Source organism: Lynx canadensis, chromosome B2 (assembly GCF_007474595.2).
Source record: "Lynx canadensis isolate LIC74 chromosome B2, mLynCan4.pri.v2, whole genome shotgun sequence".
NCBI lineage: Eukaryota > Metazoa > Chordata > Mammalia > Carnivora > Felidae > Lynx > Lynx canadensis.
In genome coordinates, this window is record NC_044307.1 from 59503927 (window position 1) to 59529316 (window position 25390).

General features: G+C 32.9%; 1 protein-coding gene across 1 annotated transcript in view; it reads right to left on the reverse strand.

The window, feature by feature from the left end:
- EYS (eyes shut homolog) overlaps positions 1-19879 on the reverse strand; it is a 1650074-nt gene extending 1630195 nt beyond the window's left edge. The window contains exons 1-2 of the mRNA XM_030315776.1: positions 19129-19879; positions 14677-14790 (exon numbers count right to left, since the gene is read on the reverse strand). Of these exons, the coding sequence (XP_030171636.1) occupies positions 14677-14790; positions 19129-19879 (865 nt within the window). The remainder of the gene's footprint in view (positions 1-14676; positions 14791-19128) is intronic.
- Positions 19880-25390: the final 5511 nt, after the last annotated feature.

Below are 25390 nucleotides of genomic sequence, written 5' to 3' on the forward strand. Positions count from 1 at the left end.
AATAAATCATCTTATCTGTGTAAAAATGTGATTTCAGTTATAGGTAAGATCGACAGAAAGGATGCAGTTCAAATAAGAATAAGTCAAACACTAAAGGACTTTATTTTACTGCCCTTGATAAAAATCATTCCATCTCATTAACTGATTGATTTACTCATTTTCACTAAAAAATTATATATTTTCTACTCAACCCCAAGATTGATGTTTGTGAACACTATCTTTCATAACAGTGTCTCTCACTTTAGTTTTACACTCCATCACTAATGTGCTTTTACCTGGTGTTTCTTCTCCTTTGTGCCTAAAAATCAAAATAATTTCCCCTGGATCCAAACTCCTAAGGGCCTTAGGCTATGTTCTGATAAGCAAGGATATCAAATAAAACAATTCCTCCTCCTGAGCTGTCTACTCCATCAAGTAAGATAACTGAATTAAGTGCAATTCACTTAGAAATTAAAATATATACCAAATAATAAACCCAATTGGGCTAAATGCATATATTACATTAGATTATGGGCAAGCGGGGATTCAGGTCAGAGTGCTATTATCATAAATAGGCACATAAAAGGAAATGAAACTAAAGGAAAGGAGGCAAGGGATTATATAGTTAAATTAAATTGATAAATATTAGATAAAAGTTCATGGATATCATACTTAATATGTCCTTTCTATGTAGCAGATATAAAGTATCTGCAGCATGGAGATGGTAAGGGAAACCTTAGGGAAGAGAGGTTGAACAACAACAAAAGTTTGAGATTTTGGAAAAGTAGCAGTAAATAATCAGAGAAGTTTCTATTTAGGCACCCAGAACAGATGGCTGGTCAGACTTGAGGGTATTGCTGGGTCTGAAGACTACAGATCTATTTGTAAAGCCACACAAAAAGTTGAGATTCCCACCACCAGTGGTCAGTAACCACAAAAAGCAGAGAAAACACATGATCTGAATAAATCAACATTACTATATACATCATAGGGTATGACAGAAGTGTGACAACTGGATTTGGATTAGTTATGGAAGGACAAAAACATTTTGCAAGAAGAAACTAATAATTTGGTGCAACTCAAACAGTATAAAATAGTGTTTGTGTTTTATATACAAGATCTAAGTCACACTTCAAAATAATGCTCTTTTTTTTCTTTCAACTACTGCACATGAAAAAAAAAACTTAGCTTCAGAAAAGTTAATTAAGTGTCTTCATAAAGATCAATAAACAGCAGATATGGGATCATATCCAGGTCCTTTAACTAAAAGAACTATTTTCCTATCAAAACAAATGGTCTCCTCCAAAATTAAAAAAAAAAAAAAAGATTTGGCCACAAAAATGAAATGTAGATTGATTCAGAAAGTGACAGAATTATAAGGAAAACTCAGTATTTCAAGATGATTATGATTTTTTGGAATCTTTGTGGGTGTGAGTTGCCATAGTAAAATAACTGTTGTTATATTCCTAGGAGTTGATAAAGTCAAAGAATATGAAGTGAGATTTTAAAATAGCGATGATAAGACTTGCAATGGAAAAAAGGATTAGAAGCTAGGTATTGGATCCATTGGTTAATGATGAGGAACCAAGAAGATAGTAAATGGTAATGTTAAAAGCAGTAGTAAATCTGACATAAGGCATGAAGCTCAAAGGAGATTTTGAAAGATATGTCGAAAGCAATAATTTACTAAGTGCAACTATTAATTAAGAAGAAGCAATAATGGCCTCATGGTACATGCATGTTCCACGAGAGAATGAGTAACTTTTGCTATAACAAGCTATAGAAGAAGAGGAAGGCTGAGGATCATTTAGGTTTCAGAATAAGACAAAGAATAAAAGGAAGTATCCTCTGGTAGAGTATCAGATGGCTGCAGCAATATTTGTAACTAAACATGATCTTCCAGAACCTTGTCTCTAACCTTTATCCTGAGAAGACTTGTATAATATCCTAAATAAAAAGAATGTAGAAAGAATTTTTTTATGTCACTTCTGAGGCTAGGTAGTAGAAGGTGATACAGCTCATTCCTCTCTGCAGAGGCTGGTTGTGGAATCCTGGTACCATACTGTGAAAGGTAATGTCATGCACAGAAGGTACCTGAAAGTATTCCATCCAAGAGCACCAGCCAGCATTTCAGTCAAGACCCAGCATCATCTGCTAGAACTGTGAAGTTCTAGGTGAATATTATAACCAATCTTCAGATGATTCTAGCACCCAGCTTTTGAGCCACTCTGAACAGCAATTATCAAAGCAAAGATAACCAAGTTGCTGATTCATGAGCAAAAAATAAATGTTGTATTTGATTTAAGCCATTAAGTTTAGGGTTATTTTATTACACAGCAATAAATAACTAGTAAACGCTCTGTGAAGTAGTTGAAGATGTAAGAGCATAAGAATTAAAAGTCCTAAAAGGGTTTGAAGTGAAGAGTAGAAAAAAAAATAAAGAAAGGGCTCCGGAGAATATAAAAAAACAGGGAGAAAGAGGCTGGTTTTTTTGGCTGAGAAGATAGTTCAAAGACATAGGGAAGGAAATATGCTTATGATTACAGACCAGAAAACCAGGAAGTTAAAGCTGTTGAAAATAGTCAGATTTTTTTTTTCCAAATTGAAGTGTTGAAAAAACATCCAAAACAAATGTTGCTGAGAAATAATGATGTCTATCTTGGAGGAAGTAACCACCTACCCAGTCAAGGACCATCTGATAAATATCAAGCACTTAATTATTATTGTATTTTTTTTCCTCATAGGGTAGTTGCCACCATTAAATGTCATCTGCATAGGGAAATATTGTACAAACTTCAAAACACTAGGCAAAGAGTTAGGGATTCTTGGGTTTTGTTCACAAAAACAAACTGCCAGTTAGTCAATACAGTCATATTCAATCTTCCCACCATTGGTCTTCATATATACTCACTGGTGCAATGAGTTTACTCATTAAAGATGTTTCAAAGTTCTAAAATAAACCCTTAAAAACTCAAGGTTATAGGGTTAGATTTATACATATTGTATTAAAATGCTGTAGAGGTAAAAAATGTTCATTTGAAAATAATTTTACATTTAATTAATGATATGTAGCCAGTGAATTTTCTATGAGAAAATGCTGAAAAGAATAAGGCACTATTAATGATTTTAATCAGAGTTTTATTGGTGTGTGAAAATAGTTACATAGTTGAATGCTAACATGTTGTTATACCTTACCTAAAGTTTAGTTGGACTCAATTTATAAGTTTCAGTCCTCCCTGTCACACACATACCTCCCAGTTATCATCTTTTCATAAAGTAATTTAATTTATTCAAATATTGTGTCCCAGACTCAGAAGAGAGCAATGAAAGAAAAATATAATGTGAATATATGAATTCAGTAAGCTAAAAGTGTTGTTTGTTTTCTAGTTCTCACCATATCAAATGACATACTTCATTATACAAATATAATGCCTTTTATATGAGCAATGATGATTAACGACCAATTTTCAGGGGAAAAGATATTTTAATTGCTATCTTGTAGGAGCAGTTGGTTCCCCAAATCAGTCATGATGGCACTTAAAAAACTTCAGTTCCTTGTAACCCTGCAGCTGAGGTGAAACCTCAATTCTTAAATACCAATTAGTGGGCTCACCTGCCATGATGCATACTATTTAGATTCTGTTAGAAAATAGAATAAACTCTATGAAAAGTGCTTCTAAAAAGATCTAAGTTCAGGTATATCTAGTGTAGGGGCCAAGGACAGTCCTCCTCAAAATGTGCCACTTTGGCATATTGAGAATTTTGAATTAAAAAGTTACTTAAGAAACTAACGTAAGAACGCTCTGATCTCCCTTTGTCTCCATAAAGCAGGAAATAAATCTCCCGTGTAAAATGTTCCTTCTCCGCACCAAGATGTAAAGAGATAACCTCATCACCAGAGATAGGGAATTAAGAACCAAGAAGGCCATATAAACTATCCTTGTTACTTTTTGCTAGTTTACCACATCAGTCCAAATTCTGTTTAGAATTCCTTATTCAGTGAAGCTCCCAAACATAAGTTTCTTTGTCCTGCCAATTTCTCACAGATTTATTGTCTCTTTGCCTCAAAAGTACAAAAAATGCCTGCCTTGCTCTTTTATTCAAGTCTCAATTTGATTATTGGGCCTCCTCCACATACTTACTTTTTTTTTTCTCCTGGTGATCTTTCTCATGTGAAATTAATTTTTAAATCAGCTAGAAGAATATTGAAGGGTTGAGAAAAATGTTTTTCCCCCAACACTGTCATTTCAGATATAGCCATCGAAATGAATTTGTCATGGATAGGTAGACACAGATACCAATGGGATCAAATCTAATGCATAAGTGACAGAAAAAAAAATTACTTTCTTTCCAAACTTACTCACTTGATATATCATCAAAATGTACATCATAATTTAATTTATTGTCTCATATTATTTTTAAAGTTACTCTTTAACTTGATAAAGAAATCCACTGAGTTGCAACACACTTTGGCACCACAACATATTAATCATTTACAAATAATTGTCTTGAATCAGGAAATGCTCATTTAGGGGACTATTTCTAAGAATGTTCCTGAACATGTATGAAGTTAATAAAGTTGTTAAGGTAAGCCTGTCCGTAATGAAGATAAAAAAAAAAAGAAAAAGGAGTTTCTGATTAGTGTAATCAAAGCAACCAATTAAAGAAATCAAGCGGGATCATATGCATTGAAAGGGATGCTTATAATCATACTTTGATAGTTCTTGCCTTGGAATTTCATAGCTAGCATCTAAAAAAGTAATCATTGAGTATCAGCAGATAAAATGGATAGCAAAATTACTTATAGGACAAAATATTCTGTAAGTTCTGGATTTTTATTTTCAAGTTTTTTCAATAAATAAAAGTTGAAGCCATATGTTAAAAAATGTTCCTGTATCTGAAAAATAAGTTTATGGCTTTCCCCATAAAACACATTTCAAAGTCCCAAGATGGAGTAATTAGAGAGTTTCTGCATGGAATTCTATAAATTGTCACACCTGTTTACTTGAACAAAGAATTAAAACATGCAGACTTCAACAGAATTCAAGAACTCATTAAAAGACTTACACTGCACCAGCAGAAAATACTTAATATAGAAAAAAGTATTAGTCATTTTCAGGCAGTCATCAAGTGACTTTTAAATCACTGAAACTGACAAATCAGAAGTGAAAAATTATCACAATTATATAGGCAGTATTACTGCAATGTATAGAACATCTGTTACTAACGATAGCCAATTCAACATAATTATAAGGGAGTCACTGGTACTTTCAATATTATAAGACTAAAAGCGGCTTTTATACTTTTTTCACTTTAAAAAAACAATGCAATCCCACCATTTGCATAGTTGGTATGAAAACTGAACACATTATGAGTTAAAGATAAGCAGGTATTCACATTATTCACATGGCCATGTGTACCAAAACCATATCTTTGATTTTTAAGAGATGACATATTTCTCTCAATATTCCTTCCAGTGTCCTAATAAAACACAGCAAAAACTGTGATCCTTTTCCTTCTATATAGGACAATAAGAGTGTATAATAGTAGATTATAATCCTGTGACTCCAGATTAAAAAAAAAAAGTTTGCTTCATATTTATTCTCAAGTATAGCTGTCAAAAGAGAATCACAATACTTTGAATTCCTTTAAGAATAGACCCCTGTCTCTTACTTTCTTTATTACGAAACATTTTTTCAATATCTTATATGTGCTGGAAGATGGGGCTGTAAATATGACTAGATTGTAGGCCTTGCTGCCTATTGTAAATCAATAGAAGGGGAAAAGGAAGTGAATTTTGGAGGAGTAAAGGAAAGGAAGAAGATCTTCATTCTAGAGAAGATGAAAAGTATGAACAAAAGCAGGGAAAATGTGAATATTTATGATTTATTCATAGGACAATCATTAGAACTATCTGATTATAGCAGATGATTGGTTTAGAGAAATATTAAAAATGTAAGTTAATAAAAGTAGATACAAGACAAGTATATTAATACTCAAATGCTAGGGGAAAAAAGGAAACCAGGTTTGTCTGTATTAGCAAAATAGAAGAAATAAACATTGAAGGGCACTGGGGTAATTCAGTTTTTTGAGCTTCCAACTCTTGATTTTGGCTCAGGTCATATCCTAGTGTCATGGGATTGAGCCCCAAGTCAGGACTCAGCATGGAGCCTGCTTTGCAATTCCCTCTCTCTTTCCTTCTGCCTCTCTCCTCCACTCATATTGCTCTCTTAATAAAATAATAAAATAAAATAAAATAAAATAAAATAAAATAAAATAAAATAAAATAAAATAAAATTAAATTAAATTAAATTAAATTAAATTAAATTAAATTAAATAAGGGCACCAGGTGGCTCAGTCAGTTAAGTGTCCGACTCTTGGTTTCAGGTTAGGTCGTGATCTCACAGTTTGTGAGTTTGAGCCCAGTGTGGGGCTCTTTGCTGACAGTGCAGAGTCTGCTGAGATTGTCTCTCTCTCTCTCTGCCACTCCCCAACTTGTGCTCTTGCTCCCTCTTTCTCTCTCTCTCTCTCTCAAAAATAAACATCAAAAAAATAAAATATAATATTTTAAAAAAACGAATGAAGAATTATGTCAAACAATAGCAAAAGTAGAAACAGCTAAATTTAATTGAATACTTACTGTTTGTCTCATTTTACCAAGTACTTTACATGGACTGTGTAATTTAGTCCTCGGGGTGGGGGGACAATGAGATGAATATTTAAATTCTTGTAATTTACACTTCAGAAAACTAAAATTTAGAGAGCTTAAATAATATATTTTCTTCATATTATAGATGAAGTAATCAAAAATTATATAACTAAATTGTGTATATCATTGTTATGGAAACTAATAACCAAACAACTCAATTTCATCTTTCTACCATGTAATACAAGTAAAGGAAAGGAAGTAGAGTCTTTGGAGAAAGAAAGTAGCATTTAAAAATACATATTTAGAAAATTTAGTTGGTTGTATGAGGTAAAATTATTTGAGCAAGACATAATCTATTTATCATAGCTACTCAATTCTCTTTCTCTAGAATTTCAGCACTTGACAGTGCTTCATTTACCAAAGCTGCTCCATCTATAGTTGTGAATTTCATTTAAAAATATTTATCATCATATGTTAAGTGCAGTCAGGATCACTTTGCCAGAAATTGATCTTTATGACTAATTATATACACTTGTTTTAAAATAACATCTATCTACCTGAATCCCTGTTTAGGTGCCCTTCAAAGTTACCTGTTTCAATATAAACAGAGAAAAGTTCTGGAGATTTAAAAAAAAAACAAACAAAAAAAACCAACAACAACAAAAACAAGAGAGTGCAAGAAAGAAATATTCACATTGGTGTTACTTTGTGTTACTGCGAATAGCTATTTTCAGATGAACTTTCTCACAGAAAATAAAACTGTATAAAAACATACAAACTATCTTCACAAGAAAAAGAAAGTCTATGGAGGTTAACTAGATTTATCATGGTTGATCACTTAACAACATATACAAATATCAAATCATTATGTTATATAACTGATACTACACTAATATAATGTTATATGTCAATAATATCTCAGTTTAAAAATATTAAACCCACACACACATACACACACACTACAAAGTCCTTGAAGAGTGAACAAGACTAGGAAGAATTAGAAAGCATCAGTAAACAAAACAAACAAAACAACAGAAATTAACTCAAAGGAAAGATACAGGGAGGAAAATGACTGCCCTAAAATGAATTATGCCAGAATGACAAGACAAGTAGGAAAATAATAAGTTGTCTACCAAATGTGTAATTGTAGAAGAAAAGGAGAAAGAGATTTTAGCAGTAAAAAATAATTTAAAGTGGTCTGAAACTTTCCCAACATGGTGAAAAACATTACCTTACAAATCCAAGAAGTTTGATAATCTCAGGTAGGACAAATACAAAGAAAACCATGGCTATGCACAGTAGAGACAATAACCAAAATATAAAATTACTAAATCAGTTAGAGAAAAAAAAAAGACATATCCATAGGGAACAGTAATGCAAATGATAACTGACTTTGTATGAGAAATAATAAAGGCCAGAAGACAATATTATCAAGTCAACGAATTATCTCTAAATTAAAAGAAAAAAATGGATAAATTAAATTCAAATCAATGAAGCAAGACAACTTAAAAATGGCAAAGCAAGTAAGCCTTACTGGTTCTCAAGATCTATAGGATACTATGGGTCTATACAAATATACACTGACATTGCCTCACTGTTAAATATTTAATTAACTTTTCACTGAACAAACTAGAGAAGTAACATTACATATTGGCATAAGATCAATATCATTAGAGCGAAAAAATCCAAGTTACGAATCTATTTCCACCATTTTCTCAAAAGGTTAAATAGAGATGAGATTAACTATTTAATGTACTTATTTTCTGGTAAAAAGAAAGTCACATGATAAATAGTAGTTAACTATTATATTTATCCAATAGTAACAAAAAGGCAAAGTGTCACAACATATATGTTTTATGATTTTAGCTACATTATATACTTTATTGAACATTCAAAGCCCTTTTATCTGTAATCAATTTCTGCTCTCATTTATCAACATAAGAAATAAAAATTTTCATGATCATCCTGAGACCTGTAATTACCAGTAATTACTATTTATAAGGTGAATAATATATACTAGATACTTAGTGGACACATAGATTGTCTCCAGACGATTTATAGTGGGATGAGGAACACTTGGATTCATTGTTTTGTCAATGAAAGGAGGATGATCACAAGAGAAGGAAGACTAATCAGAAGATGCAAAATGAGTTTCAGTTCTTTATCAGGATGGAGTATTGTAGGTATCAAAGGAAATCATGCATGTTAATAATTAGATACAGAATCTTTGTTTTTTAGTGTTATGCTACTGTGGATTATGCCGTAGCATAGGTCACCACCAATGCTGATAATGATCACAGTGACCAAAGAATCAAGAAGAAAAATACCACAAAATGAAATCTGACAATGTAAAAATAATAACTGTCCAGAGGAAAGTACATGAACTCTTTCCTAGTCAACACCTAAAAAATTATGTACATTAGTAAATATGTTAGATTTACTTGCATCAATATTTGCCATAATTTTAACTCCAAATCTTATGAATACTAAGCCTCAGAGTTGAGTGTACAGGTAGAGTGCCTATCATTTCATGTAATATGATTATTCATATTTAACAACTTACACTTCTGAGAACAAGGACTAGTTCAATTCTCTACGTGGCAGGGGGTTAGAACCACGATTGAACTGACTGAGATTAATTTCCCAACCTTTATCAGAATTGAGTTTCAAGTAGGATTAAAGTTCAATTATTAAAAATGAAAAAAGTTATATCTGATTTAGCTCCTGCTAGCTTTCCTTTCCATGAACAAAATACTATTTTCCATAAATTCTACCTACTGGTAGGGGTTTTAAAAATGGAGAAATCTACTTTATATTGGAAAATATTCTGCCCACCTTCTGATTTAAACTGATTTAAACTAACAAAATATCTTAGAGTATCCTCCACTAGACAATTTAGACCTCTTGTTACCTGAGGTTACAATATCCTGAAAAATTAATTATTTCTTCAATGCCATGCTATGGTTTCTTTAAATCATTCATCTTGGGTACAGAGATTCCAACTTGCCTTGCAAATAAAGCTTCTTGAATCTTGAAACTAAAATTAATTTTGTAGCTATAAATTAGTCCTAAACTAAGACTGAAGAATTTATTTTCTAACAATCATTTGTTCTTCTATCAAAATCATATTTTAAAAGTTTGAAAGTAAGTCAAGGACTAACCATCTATAGAATGCGAATTTTAATGGTTCCTTGAATTGCTCAAAAAGATACAGTAAGTTTCTTGCAATAAACCTTAGAAAGTTATAAAATTAGAGCAAATCACTTTAACAGATACATAAATCTTACATAACATTTTCAAATTTAGAATTACAATTAAAGGGGCGCCTGGGTGGCGCAGTCGGTTAAGCGTCCGACTTCAGCCAGGTCACGATCTCACGGTCTGTGAGTTCGAGCCCCGCGTCAGGCTCTGGGCTGACGGCTCAGAGCCTGGAGCCTGTTTCCGATTCTGTGTCTCCCTCTCTCTCTGCCCCTCCCCCGTTCATGCTCTGTCTCTCTCTGTCCCAAAAATAAATAAACGTTGAAAAAAAAAATTAAAAAAAAAAAAAAAAGAATTACAATTAAAGAATATAATTTCATACAGTTTTTTATTAGAACTTTATTAATTCTACTTTTATATGTCTGAGATTGCGGCTGACCTCATGGCTAATCATTCTTATTCATACTCTTCCATAATATTTGAGGTGTCTTAGAAATGAGGAATATGTCTTTTTTCTAAAAGATCACTAGTTTTATTTATTTAAAAAAAATTTTTTAATGTTTTATTTATTTTTGAGACAGAGAGAGACAGAGCATGAGGAGGGGAGGGTCAGAGAGAGAGGGAGACACAGAATCCGAAGCAGGCTCCAGGCTCTGAGCTGCCAGCACAGAGCCCGACGTGGGGCTTGAACTCACGAACTGTGAGATCATGACCTGAGCTGAGGTCGGACGCCCAACCGACTGAGCCAGCCAGGCGCCCCAAGGATCACTAGTTTTAAAATAGGAGTGGTCACTCTACACCTTATTTATTTGCTGTCTTGATTTATATTAATTGATGACTGATACATACATACATACATACATACATACATATATACATACAAAGTTAAAAAATATGCTGTTTCCTGTACATTTTTGTCTATGGCTTTAAGTCACAGAATAATGCAATAAATAGGTACTGAAATATCCCAATCTATAATAGTTCCTAGATCTTCTAATAAGGAGTCATCATCCTAGTTTGCACATGGCAGTAGCAGCAGTTTACGCCTTGGAGTGTAAGACAGAATGTTGCCAAGATAACAGTTCCCCCCAACTTACCAAATTACCATTTGTCCTGGACTTTCTAAGCAAGTAACATTATTCACACTTTCATTAGATAAATAGAGATGTGTTTGATATATCTCCACTTTGTACTTTAAATTCTGCAATGGTCTTTTCTAGGAGTGTTAGAGATAAATAGACAGCATATTGTTTAACATGAGGATAAACTAGCAAGTTAACAAATGATAACCTACTTATCTTTTCCCAATCTTTTCCAGATGCAAAGTATATTATATTTCTCATTTAAGGATACCTTATTGGATTTTGGAGACCCAAGAAGCTACAAATAGCTCACTACTTATTGTTTCAGTGGACAGCAGAAGGATCTAATAATGCTGCCCTACCAGCACAGAGCTTCCTTTGCAAATGGGCCAGTGGTAACCACAGGGAATTATGAGTATAGCCATGTATTATATGAGAGACAAATAGAGGACAAGAAGTCCTGTTAACAGAGTTTATAGGGAGTTATCTATATGTTCTTGCTATAGAAGTTTGGCCATACCATTGATCACAGGTATGGTATAAATTGAGGGTTGATAAACAATAACTCTAAGCCAAATGTGACCTTACACCTATTTTTGCAAATAAAGTTTTACTGGAATATAGCCAGATTAATATGTTTGAATATTGTCTATGGCTCCTTTCACACTCTAATAGCGGAGTTGAGTTACCTCAATGGAGACCATACAGCTCAAAAGTATAAAACATTTACTATTTGATCCTTTACAGAAGTTTGCAAAAAAAAAAAAGGAGGAGGAGGAGGAGGAGGAGGAGGAGGAGGAGGAGGAGGAGGAGAAGAAGAAGAAGAAGAAGAAGAAGAAGAAGAAGAAGAAGAAGAAGAAAGAAACAAAGAAAAAAAATAAAAGTTTGCAAGTCTCTGGCATAAACATACTATTATTTACATATTTTGTTTTGTGCTGATGTTTCTTATTTTAATATATATACTTAAAATGCAATTATATAAAAAACTATACATATACACACATATTTTTTAAATGTAATTTATTTTGAGAGAGAGAGAGAGAGAGAGCGAGAGAGCGAGAGAGCATTAAAGTGGGGAAGAGGGGCAGAGGGAGACAGAGAATCACAAGCAGGCTCGGTGCTGTCAGCACAGAGCCTGACCCTGGGCTCAATCTCACAAACCGTAAGATCATGCCCTGAGTTGAAATCAACACTCAGATGCTTAGCTTACTGAGTCACCCAGATGCCCCCCAAAAACAACTTGTATTGTTAAGAAAAAAGTTTCAGATTTATGTTTCCCCAGAAAGTTGATAATCAATATGCAGTTTGCCCCTATACTATGTCACTATTAATGATCCACCACAGAATATTAGTGACATCACTGACTATTTGAAAATCAGAAGTTACACATTAGTTGAAAAATGATCAGCATCTATTTTAAATGTTAATTATCTTAGAAGACTGTCTGCCAATGCTGAATTAGGTGCAGATGCAGAAGGGATTCTTACAGATCACTCTGTGAAGCATGTCTTTTCATTTAGATCAAATGACTGTCCCAAAATAATTTTCCTCATTTTCTATTGCAAGTTTCTCCGTACATATAACAAGTGAAGTGATAGTTATATAAATGTGTCAGCTCAATTAACACAATAAATCCATACACAGTTAAAAGATGCCAGCTGCTTGTTATTAGTAAAATTAGAGGCTTCAAATAAATCATTAGTAAATTTCAATAATGGTTTGAATTTTCCATCCAATTCATTGAATTAAAATAAAGCTTTACAAGTTTATTCTGTTGAAGGAAAGGTATCTGAAGAGATTAGGAACGTATTTGAAAATTCAGTGAAGTTGTTCAAAGATAAAATTATTTGTTCTGTTAAAATTATAAATAATTTTTGTATATATTATATACATATATGTTATATACATGAGATATACAATATTTTGATCAAGTTGAGAAAAGGATGGGATTGAGAAAATGATGGGAAGGAAATATACTTGAAATTTACTGTGATGCAGACATCATTCATATTTTAATACAAACTAGTGATATTCACACAATTGAAAGTATAGCTGCAAATTTTATAAATAATTTTAAATATACACAGGACCAGAAAAATTTTCTTGACAAAGCTAGAATGAGGGGTAAAAAAGTGTGACTTAGCAAAATGTACTTCCATTTGCTGCTGTCCATTAACATTTGGATTTTAGAAATATTTAAGCTCCTGAAGAGTGACTGAAAATAAGCCCAAATGCCTCTGAGAAGTTTTGACATTTTAGTGAAAGAACCCTCTAAATTTTCGTTGCATCTTGTTCACATTCAGTAACAAGCATTTAATCAAACAAGTTAATAAATTAAGCACACAAAATATCAGGTTTTGAAAGTTTTAGTGAGTGGTCCTTATTTTTAAAAAGAAATTAAAATTTATTGTTGCATAAAATAACAGAGACATGCAACATACTCAGTACAAAAGTGCAAATATTATAAGTACTATAACTGTGCTTTGGAATAACTAGACTTTTGGAAAGCAACATGAGGGGGATCCTGTATTTCATGGATAAATTTATGTACTGGAACATAATGGAAATAAATTGAGAAGAAATCCTATAATGTTGCAGTACCTAATATTGGCCAAATATTCAAAGGAATCATATGTGGAGATCATTTATTTCATGAGGTAAATGTTTGAAAATATTTGTCAAAGAAAATAATGTCAAACAGGATAAAAATACGGCCCCTCTGAAAAACCTAACTTATGTGTTTCATACAAAAACAAACAAAAAACAAAAAAAAAACAATTGAGAATACTTTCCATGTCGCAAATTTCCTTTGAGATTAACACGAGCCTCAACATTTCAGTGAAAATAGCCTCAATTAAGAATGGCATAGTTAAATGTCAATTGAAGGCATGAACAATTTCAAGTTTATTAATTGTAAATGAACCTTGGGTATAATTTTATTAAAAAAAATAAAATAAGACCACATTGAAAAATTCATTCCTCATAAAAATATTAGCAACATACTATTAAAGATATATATGGCTAAACACAGTTTCTGCTTATATTATTTGGTAATGTTCAGATAATCAACATAAAATATGTTTCTAAAATTTCCTTTTATTTCTAGAGATCAAAGATCAAGGTACAATTATTTTATTTCAAAACAATTTTATGAAAAGTAGAACTATTCTTAAGAATCAGCCAACTTTATGTGTCTGCCTATTTAATGAAACCAATTTGAAATAAACATTTCAAATATTATATAATTGTAACTGCTTTTAGCTACCTCTTTTGCTCAAAAATGCTATGTTTTGGAAGATAAATTATATGGTTTCCATAATGCAGGATATTGTAAAATATTGTACAAATATTTTAACTCCATAACTTCTCTTAAGGAAAGAGAAGACTTGAGGAATGCAAGACCTGAAAAGATTTTTTTGAAGACAGTTATTGGGAGTCCTTATTGCCTGCATTGCTACCAACCCTTCTTACTATGGAACAGTGGCCAATGTATTCTACTAAAATTTCAAATCTCCCTCAACTGAGTTAGGAGGAAGGACCTCCAAGAGAAACACGAAGAAATATTACCATTCTCTGTAATTTGGAAGACGTGCATTTTTTGTTGCACTCCCACAAAAGGAGTCTTTAGGTGTCTAATTGTGGCTGGAGACACCATTGCTTAAAGACATTTTTCAGTAATAAATGAAACATTTCAAGTTTAATTTGAAATAAAACAATTAAAATGATTTGTATGCATGTGTATATACATATTATATGCACATTTTTTACCTGAAAATGGTTCATCACATTCACAGATGAAACTACTTGCAGTAATATTGCCACAATTCCCATGGAAACAGATACGTGGTCGACATTGGCCAATAATTTCTGAACAATGTATGCCTATATAAATGAAAATAAATTAATTTTGCAACTAGATTAAAAATATTTACATTGTATATAGTTAACTATGGCCATCAACTTTCCTAAATTCTTTAATCATGAGAAAAAATTGGGCATTGAAGAGGACATCTTTTGGGATGAGCACTGGGTGTTGTATGGAAACCAATTTGACAATAAATTTCATATATTAAAAAGAAAATCATGATCAAAATTTTGACAAAATGTAATTCTAATTAATAAATAATACTCCATGATGATGTGTATATATATATATATACACATATATACATATATATACACATATATACATATATACACATATACATATATATATATACACATATATACATATATATACACATATAAACATATATATATATATATATATATTTTTTTTTTTTTTTTTTAAGTAGGCTCCAAGCCCATGTGGAACCCAATATGGGGCTTGACTCAAGACCCTGAGGTCAAGACCTGAGGTGAGAGCAAAGAGTCATATGCTCAACAGACTGAGCTACCAGGGGCCCTGCCATAGTGATGTATTTAAATTGAAACAAAAGTTGCTCAGTTGATTAAGTGTCTAACTCCTGATGTTGGCTCAGGTCGTGATCTCATAGTCTTGACTTTGCGTTGGTAGGTTAGGGCCCTCAGTGGGCTCTGCACTGGGCATCATATCTACTTAAAAAAATTGCAACAAAAATTAATTTCAATAAATTTGACATAAGGTTTTCCATCTTCTGACCCCCACTATATATTCAAATATTTTTCTGATTCTTGATATTTGAGATTTACTTATTTTCATGATAATTTGAATTTGTTAATCATGTTTCGACAGTATATAATAATAATATATGTTCTTCAACATACAGTGGTAGCACTGCAGTGGTAATTTACAAAATGATACATTCAAAAGTATACTGTCTTAGCCCTATAACTTAGCCAAGGTGATAATTCCAAAGAGGAAAATGTAAAAGATTGACACTATCTGAAGAGGAACCAAGGCATAAACTTTCAGTCAAGCACGTTGAATAAGCTCTAGAGATCTGCTGTACAACTTTGTACCTACTGTCAACATTAATGTATCATACACTTAAAAATTTGTTAAGGGGGTAGATGTCATATTAAGTGTTCTTTTCATAATAAAATAAAAAATAAAATAAAATAAAATAAAATCTAAAATTATGGGAAAATAAAGAAAAGGCTGTTGGATTCTTAGAAGTTAGGCATGAACTTCTAAACTCTACATTTTCCTGCCCTTGCTGTTCTGTTAAGTTTCTAAATCTCACTTATACCCACTTTTGTGATCCTACAATATCATATACCATAACCTTGTTTACAATACTTTTCCATGCAGTTAATTGGCTCATAATATCCTTTGTAGAATATGCCCAGGACATTCAATGGCAAATGGACACATGTTACTATAAAACTGTTGTACATAATTTTCAATAGATTAGTCACCCCTCCATTCTAAGTGAATTTTTAATTTAATTTGTAAGCAGTTTTTGGCATTATCATTGATTCCTTTCAAATTCTTTATAGACTGACAGCTCTGACTCACTAATACAGAACTCTTCTTCCTTCATTTACCTCCAAACAACCCCCAACACAATGAAAATTTAAGTAAATATAATTATGTGCCAAATATTTCCATGTACAAAAACTAAATTAACAATAGAATGTTCAATAGGTCATAATCTATTTCAATCAGTGTAAGGGGCCAAATAGTGAGCCGTCAAAATTCATATGTTGAAATCCTGACCTCCAGGTCCTCATAGTGTGACTGTATTTGGAGACAAGATCTTTAGAAAGGTAATAAAAAATTAAATGAGGTCATTAAGGTGGGTCCTAATCAAATGTGGCTCATGTCCTTATAAGAAGAAAAAATTTGGATCATACAGACAGATACAAAGGAAAGACACAGGGAGAACATGGCTGTCTACAAACCAATCAGAGAGGCCTCAGAAGAAACCAATCTTGCTGACATGATCTCTAACATTTAGCCTCTAGAATGGGAGAAAGTAAATTTCTGTTGTTGAAGCCACTCAAACTATGGTACTTTATTATGGCATCACTAGCAAATTAATACAGTTAATATTCTCAATTTATTTGGTAATTCTACATATTTCTATAACATCTGAGATTTAAAATTGAAGCAATTAAAATTAAAGTGTCATTATGGTATATGCTCAATATTATGGTGTTTAACATTTAATGGTTTAAATTATCTATGGCTGTGTTTCTATTAAACAAACAAACATTGGGTAGAAACAAAGCACTCTATGCAACTAAGATAAAACCACTGAAATAGAATTCCATGGTATATGATTAAACATGTGCCAATTAATATTCTGATAGATGGTAGAAATTTTCTGGCCAAATATACTTTAAAATTCTTTGGACAAACTAAAATGGATGCTTTAGGAGCTCTAAAATTGCTTTTTCATTCACCTCAAATCAGCAACTTGAGTGCTTTCTCTTTTTTGCTGACCTGTCTTAATTTTAATTACCTGATAAACTCTGGAGAGAGTCAAAGTTACTTACATCTTTGTTCACCGATGCCAATAAAAGTCAAATGGGAATTTGATCCCAGTTATAGAGAGAGGATGTTCAATGGATATTGCTGGGATTTACTTTTAAAATGGTCTTGGGGCCCCTGGGTGGCTCAGTCGGTGAAGCGTCCAACTTCAGCTCAGGTCATGATCTCACGGTTCGTGAGTTCAAGCCCCGCGTCAGGCTCTGGGCTGACAGCTTGGAGCCTGGAGCCTGCTTTGGATTCTGTGTCTCCCTCTCTCTCTCTGCCCCTCTCCCACTCATGCTCTGTGTCTCCCTCACTCTCAAAAATAAATAAACATTAAAAAAATTAAAAAAAATAAATAAAATGGTCTTGGTACTTCCTTACTATAGAGTTTAAAATTACTCTGAAAGATTGGCTTAGGTGAACTTTAGAGCCTACAAAGATTTATTGAGATATTCCATTACATTTTATTATACAGCCTTCTCAAACTTGGCTCCAATGGAGTCTTGACAGCAACATGCAAGAAAAACCTTGTTGAAGCCCCCTAAACCCTGTCCCCCCAAATTACAGTTATACACTTGAGCCTTATCTGCTCTAGTCAATATCTATCCAGCCCTCTTTCCTTTCTCTTGAGCAAAATATACTACCAACATGTTATTTGTTTTCCCATATTATCATTGGGAAACTATATCAAGCAATTCCCTTTGTTAGATCTTCCTCATCTTACCCACTAACCTTGTAACTCTCTATGCCAGGTCTCGGAAACTCCCACTAAAAGAAATTCATTAATCCCTGTAGTTTAAAATTCCCCTACATTTCTCAGTATTTCTTTTTATTTTCCTCTGATGACGCAGATTCCCTAGTAAACTTTCAAGTGGTGACAGTGATTTTCCCTTTAATCCTAACTTCAGTTTCAGGTAGTATAATTTACATTTTTTTTTAGATTGCCCTTCTGGTTTCATCTATTCACCAAATGCCTTCTTTTTTTATAACCTTTCCTCACCATTGCCTCTCATTTACCTTACTGTAACCAATTTTATTAATTATATCAAGTTCTTTCCTTCCTTTCCAATATTATCTACCAATCACTTTATAAGTGCCATATCAACATCCATTAAACACATTGCTCTGGGCTTACAATTATCTTTTCTTTTTCAGTTCTGCCAAGCTACTTCATGCCTTCTACCCAAGCACATACCTCCTTACCTCTTTCCACTCAGATCCACACTTAATTACTACATTATTACCTAGAACTGTTTAACTTAAATACCATAAACTTGGGAATTTCATTCTACAGCTAATATTATTCCAATGTTTTGTTTTTTTTTTTAATTACATGAGACATTAAGAGGGAATTTGGGGAAAGATGTGAAAGTAGGTATTTCAGGGTAAAACATATGTGCTTTTAAAAAAGTCTTAGGGCCACCTGGGTGTCTCAGTCGGTTAAACATCTGACTCTTGATTTTGGCTCAGGTCATGATCCCAGGGTCATGGGATTGAGCCCCACCTTGGGCTATGGGCTGAGCATGGAGCCAGCTTGGGATTCTCTCTTTCCCTCTGCTCCTCTCCCCTGTTTGCATGCTCTATCTCTCTCTAAAATAAAATTTAAAAAAACAAAACAAACAAAAAACCTCTTATTTAAATAAGAAAAAAAATTACAGAATGCCTAATGGGAATTTTGTGTCCAGAATCCAAATTTAGCCCATTCTAAAAAATCTACAAAATTTTTAGAAGTGTAGTTTATTTTTTGGAAAGTAGCAATATATGAATTCATTTTATTTTCCTTTTTTAACAGAATTATGTTACTTAAAAAAAAATCTTACCTGTAAATGGTGGGTAACAGATACATTCATAACTTTGCTTATTCAATTTTCCTCTTTTATTAATGCAACTGCCATTATTTTCACATGGTTTATAAGAACATGGATCAAGTTCTTGGCAATATTTTCCAGAAAATGGAGGCTGACAATGGCAGCTGTATGTCTTGCTCCAAACCTCAGTAAGACATTTACCATGCCCAGAACAAAATTCTGAACTCAGAGATTCCTGGCAGAACTGTTCTTTCACTGTCACATTTAGCCGTAGCCCCAGGTGACAAAACGATGGACCACTTGCTGTTACTGTGATAAAATAATGTGTTCCAGCACTCAGCCACTGAGAATTAACAGTGTGCATTCCTTTTAGTTTGCAACCAAAAAGTAACTGATCTTCAGTTGTGGTGTTTTGCAGACAGTCAATGAATGATGCTTCAGAAACATTCATCAAATTTATTTCTGGAGATTCAAGAGATGGTTCAGAAGAAATTATAAGGATGTCTCCCAGTTGAATTTGCAAAGGGCAAATCTGGGGAACAACTTGATTGCCTGAAGTGTTCATTTTAGTATTTACATCCCCAAACCAGCAATCTCCATAGAAGTCCATGCAGATGTTTTCTGTTAGTGTCCAATTCACCATATATGATAATGGTTGTGTATGCCATTCTTCCACAAATTGCCATTTACATGTTGTTTTTCCATTTATAAATGTGCTATGAAGAACCACCAGGCTCAGAAGCATAATTGATTTGTTAATCATTTGGGGAAATTGTATTTTACAGTCTCTCATGAAAAGTGTCATAAAGAATTGCTGCAAAATGGGCTTTTAGTGTTGCTGAAAATTTGCAAGCAGAGATTTTGTTCAAGGATTCCCAGGAACTGGCTTTTTTTCTATTCCCAAATGCAAGTGGATTTTGATCAAGAAACAGTAGAGTTCAACTGATTTAAATATCCCTTTAAACATAAAAACATACATTGTTAGTGAAGTTACTTAATTATATAGACAATTCTAAGATGGTTCCTGCAAAGACTATGCTGCCACCACCTATGCACCTTCTTTGTGAAACAAGGCCAGAAAAAATGTGGTGAAAATATACTGCACCTGATCCTGTCCTATAGAATTACCTGCTTCTGAAAAGTTTCGTATTGTTATATAATTATACCAGCAATTTACTGCAATCTTTTGTATGCTCTTTTCACCAAGCTTCAACAAAACTAAAATACAACAACAAGCAAGTTCCTTTATAGATGGTTTTAATTTTCTTCAGATATAAGTATTGCTCTCTGATTAGGTTTAGAAAATGCTTTAAAAAACACCATCCATAAAGCAAGAAAAAATGATTTAAGTATAATGTTCATATAGTATTTTCATATAAATATAAGCCATAATGCACAAACCATGATCTTCTAATCCAGGAGGTGAGAACTCCCAGATATACAAGAGGTTCTAGAAAATTCCATCATGTAAATAAATAAACTCAGAATGAGACTTCACTCAACTTCTGCAGAATTGTGGGAATATAGTAGGCCAAGAGGGAAAAGGAAGTATAAAATGGAATAATAAAAGGATGGTAAGTACAGGTATTATGTAATGACTTCTCTTTCAACACTCACGACTGGTATGAAAGGGGAGACCCTGGGATTAACCCTGTGGGTAAGGCATCATTACTCCCAGAGGCAAAAAAAAAATATTACCACCACCCACAAAACAAAAAAATAGCAATCTTTGAGATTTAATATATTGACCCAATTAAAAAAATAGTAACTACAACTCATTGAGGGTTTTCTTTGTGTAAATCACTCTAGTATTTAATTAATTAAAAAAAACTGTAAAGATCGCAACAAAAGTTAAATTCTGAAAAGGTGTAATGGAAAAACATGCTCTTTTGATGTCAGTGATGCTATTTTTCCAGTCTACATTTTAAGGCCACATGGGTTTTAATTCCTTTCACTCTTATATTTAATTCCTTTCACTCTTATTTAATACATTCTTAGATAAGAATGTATTAAATATATTCATTTAATGAAATTAACATAGTTGTATTAAATTAACATAGTAGTACTGAAGATTGAGTTAGATTATATAAGAATTTACAAGTCATTCAAAATCCTTTCATGTTTTACTATATCTTGACTGTCAGTTTGTTGTTAAATGACTTATGCGATTATGTGACGCAATTAACTTATCAATTCATATCAATTAACTTATTAATTCATATCAAATGTTTATATTAAGTCCAATTTCTTAATGGCCATTCTAGATCATATAGAAATTAAATTTGAGTTGTAAATTTCCTCTTTGAAAATTCAGTTGTATTATAAATCTATAAAATATAAATTCATAAGTAATATATTACCATAAAATATGCATATGGAAATGTAAAATTGTAACTTTCCTAGAATTAAAAGTTATGTATGATCATGTTCATTTCAAATGTTAGTCATAACTTCTGAATATAAATTAGTAATCTTGCTAAGATTTAAAGACTACTTTGAACAAATAGATATGATCCCAATCTACATGCAAGGCAATATGCTAGGTACTGGGAATTCTTCAGTGACCAAGTGAAATGAAGTATCAATGTAAAAAACTGAGAATTTAATAAAGGAAACAGAATTATTAGGCAATCAACATGATCAATTATGAAACAAATAGTCTAGAGCATTATGAGAATATGTAGTAGGGATATTAATAGGACACAAGAATAAGCTTGAACAATAAAATGGAGTCATCTGGGGAAACTGTCAAGGGATGAGTATCCTCGGAAAAAATCTCTCTCTAAAGATTTGAGAAGAGTGTGACATTGGATACTTCTGAATAGGAGAAGTTGAACTTCTAAAGTGTAGAGAAAAAATAAATCATGATAAAATATAAGCCCCTGATTTAGAGAGAGATCACATCAAGATGGGGCATGCATCCTCAGTAAAAGGCTCAAATTTTATCTGAGGGGAATAGAGAGCCTGTTGAAGATTTTATGTGGGAGATTAGTAAGAGGAAACTTTATTTTAATGATGTCAGGGTGAGGAATGGCTTGGTGGACACAACTGGGAGAGTTAAGACATTTGTGGAGGGGTCAGCAGCACTAATCTAGTGAAATGACTATGATGGTTTGATTGATACAGAGGCAGTAGAAATATAATAACACTGGTAGAGTCTAATAATATTTAAATGGTAGAATTATAAAATCTTGAAGGCTGTTGACCTAAGGAGAAAGAATCCAGGAGGACCAGGTATAGAAACAAGATGGCAAGGGGAAGGGATATGTCACAACCACTTAAGCATATACCAAATTTGAAGTGGAGTGATTTTCTTATAAAAGCATCCAGATTTTTGGTATACACAGACAAAAGCACAAGAGAAAGCTAGGCTGATGTTCAAAATCTGATTACGTTAATCATATGTTCATATTTATATTTATATTTCAATATGTATGTGAAGTTGTTGGAATGTTGTTTTAAAATGAAAAAGACTTGATCTTGTTTAAATCATGAGAGAAGTATACAAAGGGAGATAATAAGGCCATATAGAAGAAAATATGTGGCAATAAATACAGTGCAGAGTAGAAGAAAAGGAAGAAGTTTATTATAGATTATTAAGACTGTGACTTTGGTGGCAGAAAGTTGAGGAATTTATTTTGTGGGATCTTCTATTTTCTTTATCAACTAGGAGACAATCAAGGAAATGGTGAGTTTCAAAGAAAGAGGGGAATGGACATGACCTGAAGTAAACAGGAAAATGTGAGAGAATGTTTATTAGGAAAAACACAGAAGGATCACTAGGCAACACTGAAATACTTTTGTAGCTGTTAAGTCACAAATTTATAGTAGTATACACCTGTACAGGTGCATTATTTTCCCAGTAGCATAGTCAAAAAAAGATACAATAAAAATTAAGTAGTAAATGGGTTTAAACAAACACAGTCACCAATTTATTTCCATGTTGAAATGCTAAGAAACAAATTTCATTTGCGTTGAAGCAGAATTAGGTCTATGTGACATTTTTAGACTAGCTGCAGATGTGAGCTCGCATTACTGCATGGCTAATCCTGTGCTTCTCAGAATTCTCTGGGTCCCTAATTATTGTGCATTTATATTTTGTAAGAGAAAATGACTTGATAGTTGCATTTCTGTCTCTAGAAAATTTAAATAAATAAAAATAGAAGCAAAAAAAGAACGAAAGAAAAGAAAAATCTCTACGAGGTCAATTTGCTTCTATATACTCTAAATACAAAATGCTTTGGATTTTATTAGGAAAGTGATTAATATAAATATCAAATGTGGATACGTTTGAATCAGAAGCTATAATTTGGATTCAAAAGGTAATGGTCTATGCCTTAGTTTTTCACTTATAAAGACACTGTTAAAATTCTGTCCAAAGTAGCAGGTCAAAGGACATTCTGAGCACGCACACATGCATGCGCACACACACACACACACACACACACACACAATTTCATGTGTTTAAGAGTTGAAATGAGGAATCATGATCATCTCACATGACATCTTTTACATTCTTGATCCAAGAACCCTAGAAATCCAGGAATTATGATGGAGCCATTCATAGCATTGCACACAATTACAACCATAATATCATTAGGCAGTGATGCTACCAGGATAATATTTCACAGGAAAAACTAGTGAGTAATTTCAAATAATGTAAGCTGTATTATTTTTTTATTAGCTTTGTAGTTCAGTTACTCTGAAAATAAAGCCCAACTTATATTCAATATTTAATAAAAGACAGGAAATATTCCTTCAATTCGCATTTAGAAATCATCTTAAATGACCTCCTTTAAAAAATACGGAAATAGATTCAAACAAATCCATTTTATATAAACAAAGGATAATTTGAATAAAATGTGTCTATTTCAGTGTTTGGATTATAACAGACATCCAATAAAAGATAGCCATTAAGGATTAGAAAAAATACATATAACTCATTTGGATTGTGCTCAATACATAATATCATGAACTGTGTTAGCTTTTAATGAGCTTGTAGTTGATTCCACAGAAGAGTGAGCTTTTTCATTTTTACCCCATCATGAAGTATGGCCTCCACAATAAAGTTTTTATTTTTATAAATTAATAAAAAATGTATGAGATAAAATGAACAGATCTAAAAATTCTAATGTATTGGACCTGACCTCTAGATAGCCACACAGCACATTTTGGACACCAAAGATTAGACTGAAATTGTGGAGGAGGGCAAAATATGTATTTTAGAAATGTAAATATAGGGGAGCATGCATGGCTCAATTGCTCAAAGATCTGATTCTTGACTTTAGCTCAGGTCCTGATCTCAAGGTATGTTAAGTTCAAACCCTGTATTGGGCTCTGCACTGACAATGCAGAGGCTGCTTGGGATTCTCTCTCCTTCTCTCTCTGTCCCTCCCCTGTTTGCACATGCTCTCTCTCTCAAAATAAATAAATAAACTTGAAGAAACAAAAAGAAATGTCAATATAGCTATCAGCATGATGGAAGATGAAAATTCTAGCAGGGAATCCAGAAAAGGGGAAAATGGTAAATTTGAAAATTAAAACTGAGGGAGAAGCAATGGAGAAGAGATAGCCAATTTAGGAAGAAGAATATTCAGAATGAAGTTACCAACCGGACATGAGATTAAGCAAAGGGACTTAGGTGAAAAATGACAGATCCTGAAGAACAGTAATGTTCAAGGTGACCGAAAGTATTTAAGTAACTGCATTTTATTAAGGAAAACAAAGGAGGGAAAGGATTCCAGAATTTTTGGAGTTAGTACTTCTATAAATTAGGAAGTGAGCTAACTAAATTTGATGATTACAATGCAGTTTAATTGATGTGACTGGAGATTCAAGTGAGATTGGTTTACAGGAGTTAAGACACAGAAAAATCCTATGGAGAGAACCCCTTGGGGAAAAAAAAAAGTCTGAAAAAAGGAGAGTGAATAAAGAAGTCAACAGAGGGGAGTTAATACCTCATCTTATTTATTTTTACTTTTTATTTATTTTTATTTATTTTTGAGAGAGAGAGAGAGTACGTGAGTGGAAAAGGGGCTGGGGGTGGGGAGGGAGAGAGTGAATGACAGAGAGGATCTCAAGCAGGCTCCACACCCAGCGCAGAGCCAACATGGGGCTCAATCCCACAACCCTGGGATCACGACCTGACCTGAAATCAAGAGGTGGTCACCCACCCGACTGAGCCATCCAGGAGCCCCTAAAAGTTTATTTAAGACATCATTTCCTAAGAAAAGCTTTGTTTGACCTCAAAAACTCTATGTTGGATACCGCTCCA